This window comes from Vitis riparia, chromosome 8 (genome assembly GCF_004353265.1).
Source record: "Vitis riparia cultivar Riparia Gloire de Montpellier isolate 1030 chromosome 8, EGFV_Vit.rip_1.0, whole genome shotgun sequence".
Taxonomy (NCBI): domain Eukaryota; kingdom Viridiplantae; phylum Streptophyta; class Magnoliopsida; order Vitales; family Vitaceae; genus Vitis; species Vitis riparia.
In genome coordinates, this window is record NC_048438.1 from 2,050,314 (window position 1) to 2,063,181 (window position 12,868).

Here is a 12,868-nt window from a genome sequence, read left to right on the forward strand (position 1 = left end):
GGAGGGATGGTTGGTCTTGGCCATTAGGATGGGTTTCCTATGGTGAATGCTCTAGTGTGTATGGTTACACATTGACAAGACCTATGGTGAATCACAACATAAGGCTATCAAGTTGTCATAACTTCACCAAGTTGTTTCATTGTGTTGACTGTCAACCTTGAGAGAATACTAAGTTTGTGCTAAAGTTAGTAATGGTTTTAACCTATGGGTGAGATTGTAAGTTGATCATATATTTTAAATGGAATAGGTCACTATTGATGTAAACCAATAGTAACAGGTATTCTCAATAGAGACACCATGATATCTCATAGGATTGAGACAGAGTGTTCCCTTAGGTAATTCTAAGGAGATGTGTTCATATAAACTATAGTCATAATAATTCTTTAAACGGAACTTAACATAGACTCTTAAAAAGGTAAGAAATGTCAATTGAACACATAATAAAAGGATTTGTAACTTAAGAATAGTAGAAGTAGTCCTAAAAGGCTAATAGTTTTCACCTTATTAAACTACAGACACCAATTCATGGAGAGACTAAATGTAACAAATAGCTTCATAGATTTGAGCACTTAGTGTCTTATTGTTATTTACATAAGGTACTAGAGTGTAGTTGATTTTCTTTAGTGGAATATTAAATCAACTTTAGAATTGAATTCTAAAGGAGTCAATGCTATTTTATGGGTCTTAATAGTCCTTACTCAAATTCTACGTTGATGACATGGTTTATAAGGGTTGAATTAGCTTTAGGTTCACTTTTGTGATAAAGGTGTTTTGGTACTTACGTAAAGTTGCACAGGAATAAGTAAACAAAGTCTCTAGATTTGATTAATTAAGTAATTAGATGACCTTGTATTGTTAATTAATCAATTAGGGCACATTTTGAACTAGATTAAGTGACTCAAGCCCTTAGTGGGTTCAAGTCACTTAAGTCTAGTTAAGGGAACCCTATAAATACCCATTAGGGGTTAAGGTTTTCATCACATTTTAGAAATGAGTCGTCTTCCAACATATAGAGAGAGAGAGAGAGAGAAAGAGATAGTCATAGCCTCTATCCTCTCTTCCTCTTCACTGGTTGTATGCCAAGATCAAGGAAGAGTCATCAAACGAAAGATCTTGGGTGTTTGAAACCTCCAACAACTTCAACCTTCATTTTCACCACGTGAAATAGATCTGGGAACGTCGAAATCTTAGATGATGTTTTCTAATGCACATTCTAAATCTTGTTATTATTTAAAAATACAATTTTTCTTTTGTACATAGGATTTAGAAAACTTTAGGAAGTTTTACATGCACCTAACCTAATTTTAATTGGGATAGGGAACAGAGAGATCCGGGTTTCCCCACATTTATGTCATGACTCATGAGTTATAGCTAACCTATTCCAACTTATGGGATGATATCAAGTTCAACCTATGATGATTGGTGTATTTAACTATCCTCTTTCACAAATGTCATATAACATACAAAATTAGATACAAGGAGGATTTAAAACAAGTGCAGGATGAACTTCCAGTTTTCCATCCATAAAGTTTTAGAGAATAAATAGATCGATAATGAATAGTAATATATGTTCATAATTAGAATCAACAGTATGCAAAAGTTGATGTCATGCTATCGATATTGTCTCCACCAAGATAGGCTTTCATGATCCTTTATTATTATGAAACCATATTGGTCTTCATTTTGGTATTAAAGGGAAGCATTATAATATATTTTGTATAAACTATTGACATTTAATGAAATTAAATATTTATTTTAGATTAACTAATATTGAGTAAACACTTTGAAAATTCATATTTCTTATGAATGAATATGATATTAGTGTTAAATGTCACAAATTATATCAAATATATAATTTGATATCATAGATAAACGTGTAGTAGAGGCTAACAAGTGCCCCCACCAAACAGTGGATGACTAGATTTGAGTTTTTTTTTTCTTTCTCCATTAATTGTTGGTGCAATTTCTTCTATCCCAAAATGCAATCTTAAGGCTATCAACTGAGGACAGTGTTGATAATAATATAAGGGTGAAATCTTCTTAATTATTATATATTCTCACGCATATTGGTATGTGTACCTAAAGAAAAACATCCCCTTTATGGTGTTGTTCTTATCTCTTATGTTCCCACAATGCAGACTTTTTGTGTGTACATATTGGACTTCTGTGAACAATGAGCCTGTTCTAGTCTCATACAGTGGGGTACAGTTGAGATCTTGTAGATTTAAAGGGGAACGGTTTGTTGTTGCTGACCAAGTTTCCAATGGTGGATTTTTAATGCAACTACATTTAAAAAATAAAATTAATTAATAAATAAACCTTACCATTTCATAAATCTTCTTAATTAAGATCGTTAAAGTTTGTACCTTAATCATATTATTCATATTTGGGTTGCTCGTTTCGTACCCTATTGTATTATTTGTATTCTAATCATTTTTGTCATAGGTCATATTCTTCTTCCTCCAAGTAATATTTTTTGTACTCGTGATCATAATTTTTTAATGGTTTAATCATATTTATATTTTACTTATATATACAAGTGAGATTAGACGAGGACATTCAATTATTACGATATTAAATTATAATCTTGATGTTAAGTACAATAAATGAATGGTGGTTTTGTTTAATTGAGCCAAATGCAACATCACCATGACTATCATTAAGATAGTCGGTGCATCTTATAAGGAAAATTGGCATGGATGGGACTGTAAGGCTATGTTTGGTTCCTAGAAAACTTGGGGGAAAATGTGAAGGAAAGAAAATAAAAAATAATAATAATTAAAAAAAAATGAAAAAGCGAAGGAAAAATAATTAAAGTCAATAAACTTTTTAAAAATATTTCTTTAAACTCATTTCATTTATTTTTCTCTATTATAAAAAAATTATATAATTTTAAAATACATAAAATTTTAATTAATTTTAATTATATTTTATTTTCCTTCGTTTTTTCCATAATGAAATCAAACATGAAAAACTCATTTAATTTCATATTTTTTTCTTTAATATTTTCTAGAACCAAATATAATCTAAGGGTATAAAAACCATTGAGAAGAGTTATATTTGATACTTGATAATATATTATTTCTCATAATGTTCAAAATTTTGAAGTAAGTTATTATACAAAAATATCCCACTATAAATGTTAATATTTAGGTGTTGTTTTATTTATAAAAACTCTTCATGAGTCATGACAACTAACAAGCTCTGCAATGTATTCAACTATCAATAAAATATTTTGAAATAAAAATCTTTTATAAACCTACAAACTTTTTGGTTATCTTTGGAAAAAAAATCACTAAACTTTTTTTTTACCTTTATCTAAAGAAAATAGAGAGAAAAATCTTTTTAAAAAAAATTTCCTTCTCCTTTAATTTTTTTCATATTATCAAATTATAAAGAAACAATTAATATTTTTTTTTCTTGGATTAATTTTATTGACCTCTATGAAGTTTTGTCAAAATACACTTAACCCCATGGATTTGAAATTTCATCATCTTACATATCCTTTTCATTTGATATTTTTACTCACCTCCCCTCTGTTTCAAAATAAAGGAGATATCCGATGAATTTTCAAACAGAGAACAAATTGTATTTAGTTAAAACCTCAATTGAGGTAAGTAAAATTATCTCCATTTCTTTTTTTTATTACTTTTAAGGAATTCAAACGCAAATAGTATATCTTAGCTTTTACCAACCCTGGCCTAAATAGCTCTTGTAAAATACCTTTTGAGGAGTGGATTTCAAAATTTAAAATTAAATGAAAATTAATCTCTTAGATACATCTTTAAAAAAATAAAAAAATAAAAAAAATAAAAAAGAGAAAGAAAGAAAAAAGAAGCACTTGTTCTAGAAGTTGCAAGATGTGCAATGACCCTTTAAAAAATAAAAAAGAAGCATAAAATATCTTGTACAATGAAATATTATAATCTCTAATCAAAACCACAATTGTATTAAGAAACAAAGACAATAATTTCAAGAAAGAGCAGCATTATTGTGTTGAAAATTGTTTGGTAGGGGGGCAACTCCACACACATGGCGGGGGCAACTCCACACACATGGCAGTGGCAGCACACAACACAACACACATTATTGAAAGCTGCATGCCCACTAATGAATTTAGTGGGACAATGCCCTCTGAAAGTAGGTTAAATGTATATGCTTGAGAGAAACTAAGACACACACAGAGATGAGCAATGGTGGCAGCTTCTATCATACTTGGTTTGGTGCCTTAGCTTTATCATCTTTGTCTGCCTTGATTATTAATGCTATAGTACACTGAATCTACATATATATGCATTTTGTAATGAATATAAGGCTCTTGCTTTATGAGCCATTAAAAATGGTGCCATGACATGTGTGTTTGCAGCACAGTGGTGGGTGTGTTGCTCATTATTGCAGCTATTCCTCTTGTGGATGCTTACTCAGATATTCCCTTCGAGTCTGGGGCACTGTGGGGGCCTCCTTACACAAGTACAATCATTTTTTGTTTAATTACAAAAATATATATATATATATATATATATATATATATATATAATTACAAAACTAATATTTAAAACAAGTTCAGTACAAAAACTGAGTGTAAAAAATAAATTATCTTTTGAATATGTAAGTACTTTATTTGTTGTTTATTTTCCGAGCAATTTCTTTAATAATATTTAAAAAAAAAAAAAAACTCTCATTTTTGGGCTTTATTGGAGAGTCCTTGCTTGTATCTTAAATGGAACAGGAGAATCAAATCAATCAGAGAGTGATTCCAAGATGAATCCCCTAAATTGTAAATCTAATCTCTTCTATTTTTTTCTCAAAAAAATTATCTATTTTTGACATAAATGTCTTCCACCTTTTTAATTAAGTTTTAAGGAAAAAATCATTTTTATAAAAAAATAATGAATATTTTTATCAAAAAACCAAAAAAATGAAAGAATAGATTTTCAAATTTGAATTTTCAATAACCCTTTTAATCAAATAAACCTAAAAACATTGGATTGCATAGACAACCAACAGTTGGATTCAAGAAGTAACAAGAAGAGTTCTTTGGGAGTTCTCAAAAATACAATAATTCTCCCATTCATCCACTCTCCAATTCAACAAGAGGGTGAAGCAACTTCAGATACAAGAAAACCCCATTAAATTAGAGACTTGAAAGTGCCATCTAGGTTTATTAGAAAATACCCTTCATTGCTGAATAGAACTATTGTTACAAGTGAGTGTCAATCAATAACAAAATATCTCATATTAGATCCAGTGAGTATAGTCCAGAGCAGCTCAGCCGTACAGTCTCAACACCCTCACTATAGAATACATAAGAAGAAATGAAGAAAAGGGGAAAAAGAAAGGAGGAATATCCGTAGATGAGGATAAAGGACTTCCTATATTTTTGTTGCTATCAGTCACATTTGAAAGATAAAGACTACATCCAGAGTGAAAAGATTGCTGGAAAGGAATGAGCCCATACCGCAATAACTTATGGCATCATGATAGGTGAATAACTCAATTTTGGTCTAATCTTTGCCCACCCACTTTCCCATTTCTTTTCAGCCTCGTCCCAAGATGGCAGGAGGAGATATTGAGAGGGAGAGAAAGAGGGAATAGTCCCATTAGTAGTATCCATCATCACCATAATCGTCATCATAATCATATCCTTCCCCATACAAATCATTGCCATACAGTCCTCCAGTATCCCCCTCGTATCCAAATTCATCCTCTGGTGCCAAGTCATCTTCCTCTGGCTCAAGCTTTTTGTTGCTCATGGGGGCTTTGTGGTCATTAGTCTCAGTTTGTGATTCAGTCCGAATTTTCTTGGGGTTTTCTGAAGGCACCTGTCAAAATAAGTGAATGCATACAACTGCATTTAAAATTGGAGATATTCTGTGACCTTTGATGCTTCAATAAATTTCTTAAGACTAATTTTCAGCAATACCAAAAAAAAGGAGGAAATCCCAGTGCTCTCACCATAGCTACCACATAATCTATTTGGTTCCAGCAAGCTTGGGTTTGGAAGGATTTGAAACTGTAGGGTGTTTTGAGTCAAGTTGTTAGGCATTTGTTTAAGAATTTTGTCCATTCTCATCCTTATCTGGTGTTAATTTGATTTCATTTAGTTATCAGAAAGTGTTCTCTTTAGTAAATTTTCACTAAAATGTTTGTTTTTATGCAAGGCTGGTATATCAAAAGTTGCTTGTTGAATTCATTCCAAGTATAAGCAGGAGTTCTAGAAACAATCAAATCATTCAATGGATGAGAATTCTCGGCAAATCTTCACTATTGTTGATCCTATGACTTTAAAACTCAAAAACAAGAAGTGTGTTTGTTCATGTACCAAAAGAAGGGAAAACTGAAAGGGTACCACCTCAAAAAATTGAAAACCAAGGAAAAAGAATAAACTTACAGAATCGTCAAAAAGTTTCTCCAATACATCATAGTTGATTTTTGAACTAAGTCTCTGCAAAGAAACCATATCATTATCTATCAGTACATGGGAATGATAAACATGCTCATGGATATAACGTTGGACCATGATATGGTGCAATACCACATGCTACTCACTAATTTGTCAATACTCTTTTCAAGACAAAGAAATGTAATGTAAAGCTGGCCTATAAGATGCAGTATTGGAGAAGAAAAAGTATGAAGCTGTGGTCTATGAGAGCAGACAACAACAGTGAAATCGCATTCATGGTCTTTGATACCTACATCCTTCAATTTCATCCAATGTACTGTGTTGACATGACATGACATGGGTGGGGGTATGGAATCCTTGTCAGACATTCCTATTTTACTTTGGGTGTAGTTGTGGATTTTTTCATTGATGTCTTTTTATTCTTTCAACTTTCTTAGTAATAATTATATTAGAAAAAAATAAGAGTTAGCAGAAAAGTGAATTTTTTGTAAGAATATTTAGGGATCAAGAGAAAAAAGGGATTAGAGGGAAAAGATGGGAGCTTTTAAAAATGATATCTTCACTTCCAATTTACATTTAATTGATTTTCCTTTTATTATGACATCCCAATACCTATGCCCATTTTTTGGCTATTTTTTAGCCGAGTCTCCCTATCCCAAAATTTGCATTGTGAAGGATCAAACACCTAACACATACCCGCATCTAACACTCATACCTGAACCCATGCAACATAGCTCATAGTGAACAAAACATTCAAGTCCCTTAGACAAAAGAATGCATGTCTTGCTTACATATAGCATGGCATAAAGTTACTTAATCCTCCCTAAACACAGCATAAAGTTTTTCATTCTACTGCATGGTTGAAGCATACTTGTTTCCCACATCTTCCAGCACATAAGTTATACATCTGCATACATGTGCACATACAGGCAGACCACACATATAGACACAGATATATACATAAATAGACACACAAATATGCACAAATACATGCATAAATATTCATGTCTGTGTTTAGATGTATATTGACATGTACATATTTGTGAATGTATGTTAGTTTCCTTCATATTTAGTGCATCAAGTCAACAATGAAATGCCCCTAAAGATGTCAATCAAGGCTAAAACCTTATCATTTCTTCAAGTTGGCTAGTCACCTGTCGGTATCTGACATAGACATACATATAGTCACTCAGCTACCTTTGATTGCTCCCAAAACCAAAATCTCATTTTAAAACTCTATTCTTATTTCCTACAAAAATTAAGTTTCTAGATTATTACAAGTTTAAAATGTGTGACTTTCACACTATTGGTGGATCCAGATTACTAGCTGAAAATCTGTCTTTCCTATTTATCAGATTTGTGCTACTACTCTAGTTCTAAGATTGTTTCGGAAATCCATTCTTTTGGTTGCCTAAAGCCCTAGTTTATAGTTCAGTAGACATAGGAAATTTGAGTTCATACTTTCACTCTAGCATCAATACCTTCTTAGTTAGCATTTGCCGTGTAGCTTCTGCAGCAGTTTGAGCAGGAACCGTATTTTTTGCTTCTGCAGCACGTTTCTGCTGCCTTTCCTGCAAATAAAGATCCACCGAGAACAAATAAAAATTAAAGCACAAAGAAAATTCCATGTCAATAAGCAATATATTTACTTGCATAAAAAGAAAGTCAACAACTCAAGCTGGTGGGCTATGGCAGCCATAGGAGCTGGATGGCTGGTACACATCATGCGACTTGGAATTGGTAGTGGTGTGTGTGTTTTATGGTATTGTTGGTGATAGGGTGGTGCAAGTTGATAAAATGGTTGGGGATGCATTGATAACAGCAACAACAAAGGGCAAGGCGATGGTGCATGTTCGTGCTAGTAGTGTAACATGGAGCTTTGTTCTAATTGTTATTTTGTTGCTTCCAGGTTTCTGGTCCTATTCTTTCTCAGGCTGTGTTTGATCTTTTGTTGTATACCTTCCATATTTGGAAGAATCAAATTTGATTACTTAAAAAGAAATGCTTACTTGGTGTCTGCATTCAACCAACCATTCTGCTTGATCAGTGTAACTACAAATTTCCTACCCTGGATCCTTTGGAAATTCTTTTTCCTCTCTGGAACCTTGGGAAAATTTTAAATATATCTTCTTTTACATTATATACATATATATATATATACATATATATATATATATATACATATATATATATATATATATATATATAGAGAGAGAGAGAGAGAGAGAGAGAGAGAGAGAGATGTATGTATGTGTGTGTATGTATATGAATGCCCTTCTCTGTCCAGTAACTCACTCAACTTCTCAATTTTGTGCAGACCTGGTCTAGTGGGGCCATAGGTTTTTTTTAGATCTTACACCAATCCCAACACCCAAACACATGTAGACAACCAACCACATCCACTCCCACACCTACATCCACACACAAGTGAAAATATCCACACATTCTTAAGGAATTGCTAGAAGGATCTCAGCGCTACTCTGATCTAGAAGTAACATTGGTTAACTGGGCCAACCTAAAGAATGTGAAATAATCTTGGTATATTTTGGAGGAATTGCTAGAACAATCTCCAGACTACTCTGAACCTATAAGTAGCGTTGCTCAACTAGTCTGACATAATGAATGTGAAAATAATCTCCATGTATACTGAAGGAGTTGTAAGAATGATCACTGCACAATTCCTGAACCCAGAAGCAACATCATTTAACAATCTGACATCTTCCATTGCAAATAACATCAGCACAACATTGAAGCCGAAATGGCATATCGCTCTGTTAATCCTGTCAATTCTTCAAACAACATTTCTATTCTCAGCTAATAAAGGCCCTGATAGCAAGAAGAAAAAAAAAGGTCTGAAATCCCCAGGATTTCAAGGGTTTGAATAATTTGAAAAAGTAAAGATTAGACCAGCTTTATCACTTGCACACAAAACTATAAGAGTATGATACCCCTACTATTGAGAAAATAACACATGGCTTATATCATGCCAGTATATTTGACTTTACTATTGAAGGCTATATGCCATGTTCTTACACAAAAACTAAAGAATATCCTAAAATGTGATAACTCCGTGGAGACAGGAGAAAAGACACATATCCCTATCCTCATGTCTGTATTTCCAGGGGTTCATGTCCGACCAAGTACACATTATATTATTGCATTACATCACCAAATATGCAAAACAGCTGGATTTGTTTTCCTAAGCCATGCCAAAGTTGCAAAACCTAGTTCATACTTCACATATGTACAAATTTAACAAAAACAGATGTCCCATCCTGACATTTAATAAATGGACTGAGGTTAAGAAACTCCTATAACCAATCAAAAGATGATATACACAGATCTTCATCATAACAATTCAGAAACATTTTATTTGACTGGTCAATACATTGAATAAATTAGGTGAGACAAGTAGAACATGATTACTTACAGGCAAGGGCTATTTCCATCATAGACATATAAAGTAGTATCCACAAATGATATAATAAGACTATTACCTTTCTTGATTTTGCCACAGCTGCTGCAGTAGCTGCAGCAAGTTCCTGTGCAGCTTTTAAGCCCTCTGGATTATCCTTGAAACTGGCCTCATAGGCCTCCTTGGCAGCTGCTGCAGCTGCTTCCTTAGCTGCTTGTTCCTGTAAATATTGACCTCATGTTATTTGTTTATATATATTTAAGGGGAAAAAGAACACATTTCAGTTCACTGAAAATGTCTGGGAACAAACTTAGTGTACAAATTCTGAACAAAAAAATTCGAAATAGTATGTCCACTTTAAAAAAAAAAAAAAAATGCCAGTTTTGTACCAAAAATCAGCTCCCAACTGCATATTTGCCCTGAACATCTTCGATTATTTATTTATGTTATCCTAAAGCATATATATCTTATCCTAAAACCATTTCTATCATCTTAATCTTTTTCTTTTATCTGCTAGTTATTTATCCTTAATAAATCATTCATCATCTTCTATATCCTTTTATCCTTCATTCTTAATCTTTTGCTTGTTTGATAAATCATTTTTAGCATTTTTTGTATAAGTCATTTTTGTCTTCTTTTAAGCTTCTTTTTATATAATAGTGCTGCTATTTATTTGATAATATTTTTTCATCATGTTTACCTTTTTTTTATCCTTTTATCTTATTATATAAAATGATGTTTTATTTTTAACAAAAATGCTAAAAAATATTTATTTTAAAAAACAAAAATAAAAAGATTTTCTAAAACTACAGTGATTTTCTTTAAGCATAGCCCAAAAAAATTATATACAAGGATAACTTCCCTTATCTCATATGTGTCATAAGACAAGTAGATTACAATAGTTTTGTTTTAGCTATCCTGAAGAAGGGAGAAAAGGCCTCATCCATAGGGCTTTGAAGCAAACTCCCAAAAATCTACCACATAACCATCTCGAATATAACTTGATTTATATATCATGTCTTAACTCTATAATTAGACCTATGGTCAAATATCTATAGAATGCAGTTAATAAAAAAAATTGAATCAAACCAGATATGAATCAGCTCACCTCAAGGTACTCCTTGTTCATTGCTTCCCAAATAATCTTTTTAAATTGCTTCTCCTTCTCATTGTGAAGATAGCCATCAACCTACACAATATATGGTATAACCACACAAAGTCAATGAACCAAAATGAAATGCACTGTATAGCATATAGCTGGCATGAATACATCATCTAAATATACAATTACTGACATGGTAGCTGCAATCAGAACTGTGAAATTTTGTTTTGATTAGAAACAAACAGTTCATTAAAATGCATAAGAGAAACAAGGAAGGATCAGCCATCCTTCAAGCCAAGAGTCACCACTAGGGGTAAAAAAAGGGCATTAGGGTGCAACATTAAATCTAAAAGTGGTATGACACAGTTCATTGTCTTCCAGATGCAAGAGCTTGGTCATTGTGTTCCACCAACTTATTTTCGGTGAAGTCTTTTTTATTAGCCTGGTGTATCCTACAGACACAATTCATCTCTTTGCTTCTAAATTTCTATGGAAATTTAAAGTCAAAGTCTTTGCTTGGTGAGTGGCACATAAGGTGAACACTAATGACATGCTACAATTAAGAAGACCTTACAAAGCCCTTAGCCCTAGATATTACATTTTGTGCTCAAGGAGTGAAGAAACAGTTTATCATCATTTTTTACACTGCTCAATGACTTTGCAGCCTATGGCAAAGGCTATTCAGATTAAACAATTTGGATTGGGTTCCTTATTTGTGATATGATGACCATCTCATATAGGGGTTTGAAGAGCTCCATCAAAGGCAAAGCCTTGTGACACATCACTTGTCTTTCGTTGATATAGTCTGTGTGGAGGAAAAGAAATGCTAGGATTTTCGAGAACAAGGAGAGAACCCCAGAGACAATTTGGGATCTAATTCATGTCTATTCATCTTTATGGGCATTCTATATCATGCCATTCAAGGGCATCCCTCTCAATGTTATTCATTCTACCAGCATTCAGTGTGTAGGTCATAAGGGCTCGAATAATGAGGAGAGGAAATTCATTATGATCCTATCCAATCGAGATGTTGTTATACCATACCTCATGGTTGTTAAGATGTTTACAACCTCATTCAATTGAGAGGTTTTGTGCTGATTTTTCTCTTTTGGTTCTACGTTGATGTATAGGTCTTCTTAGTATATTGGAGTATGTTTTTCTTTCTTTTTTGTTTAGCTATTGTAAATCTAGGGAGTATTCATCATCCTTCTCATGTATTCTCTTTGTCCATTTTAATACATTCTTGTTTCCAATCAACAGAGGAAAAAAAAGAGAAAGAAAAAAAGCGGTATGACAAGAAATCATGAAATCCTCTAACAAATACCTCAAGAGTTGAGGGTCCTCACACTGTTACCTGATTATTTTTTGTTTAAATATATTAGCATGTATAACAACAAATTGTACCAATGAGCTGTAGATAATTGGCATTGAAAGAGGTCTTGAAACTCACATGCCCAGTAAATAATGAAGTTAAGGAAGGTTGGGGTTGGCTGGGAATTGATTGTGTTTCTTGATGTTCTCACATATAAATGCAGCGACCACCCCCAGATGGAAATGCAAAGAAGACACACAGAGAGAAAAAAAAAAAAAAGAAGCATAAAAATATAGACATTGGAAGACACCCATGCCAACAAGAGATAGAATTCAAACTGCAAATAAAATTTCAATTTCCAAGTCTAATTTCCACAAAAGAAAAAATAAACAAAATAAGAGGCAGACAGAAGCAGAAATAGAAAACAATCAACTTTCAGTTTCGGAAAGATAAAGATATCAGTACAATCCCAATTGCTTAGCTTTGGCTACAAATGCTAATTTGGACATATTAATGATTTCCTAAATAAACAGCTAAAAAGATGATGCCCCCAATAGTTCACAGGAATATTCTAACTGAAAGAGCATGTGGACATGAAGAGGTTCCAGCATATAATGAAAATAAAATATTAAAAAG

The 12,868-nt window shown here is 32.7% G+C and overlaps 1 protein-coding gene across 1 annotated transcript; it reads right to left on the reverse strand.

Moving 5' to 3' along the window:
• Nucleotides 1–5,160: 5,160 nt before the first annotated feature.
• On the reverse strand, nt 5,161–12,469 carry LOC117919736. The gene is made up of 6 exons (XM_034836976.1): nt 12,371–12,469; nt 10,927–11,007; nt 9,901–10,038; nt 7,885–7,974; nt 6,392–6,445; nt 5,161–5,822 (listed from the first exon to the last, which is right to left on the reverse strand). Exons 2-6 carry the CDS (start codon nt 10,945–10,947, stop codon nt 5,601–5,603), a joined length of 525 nt encoding a protein of 174 aa, XP_034692867.1. The 5' UTR covers nt 10,948–11,007; nt 12,371–12,469; the 3' UTR covers nt 5,161–5,600.
• Nucleotides 12,470–12,868: the final 399 nt, after the last annotated feature.

Bases quoted from the DNA above. Each gene is read 5' to 3' on its own strand.
- LOC117919736 (XM_034836976.1), bottom strand. From the start codon at position 10,947: ATGAACAAGGAGTACCTTGAG. The intron at 10,039-10,926 runs GTGAGCTGATTC...CAATATTTACAG, and splicing joins TGAACAAGGAGTACCTTGAG to GAACAAGCAGCTAAGGAAGC. The intron at 6,446-7,884 runs GTATTGATGCTA...GTTTCTTTGCAG, and splicing joins GGCAAATGCTAACTAAGAAG to AGACTTAGTTCAAAAATCAA.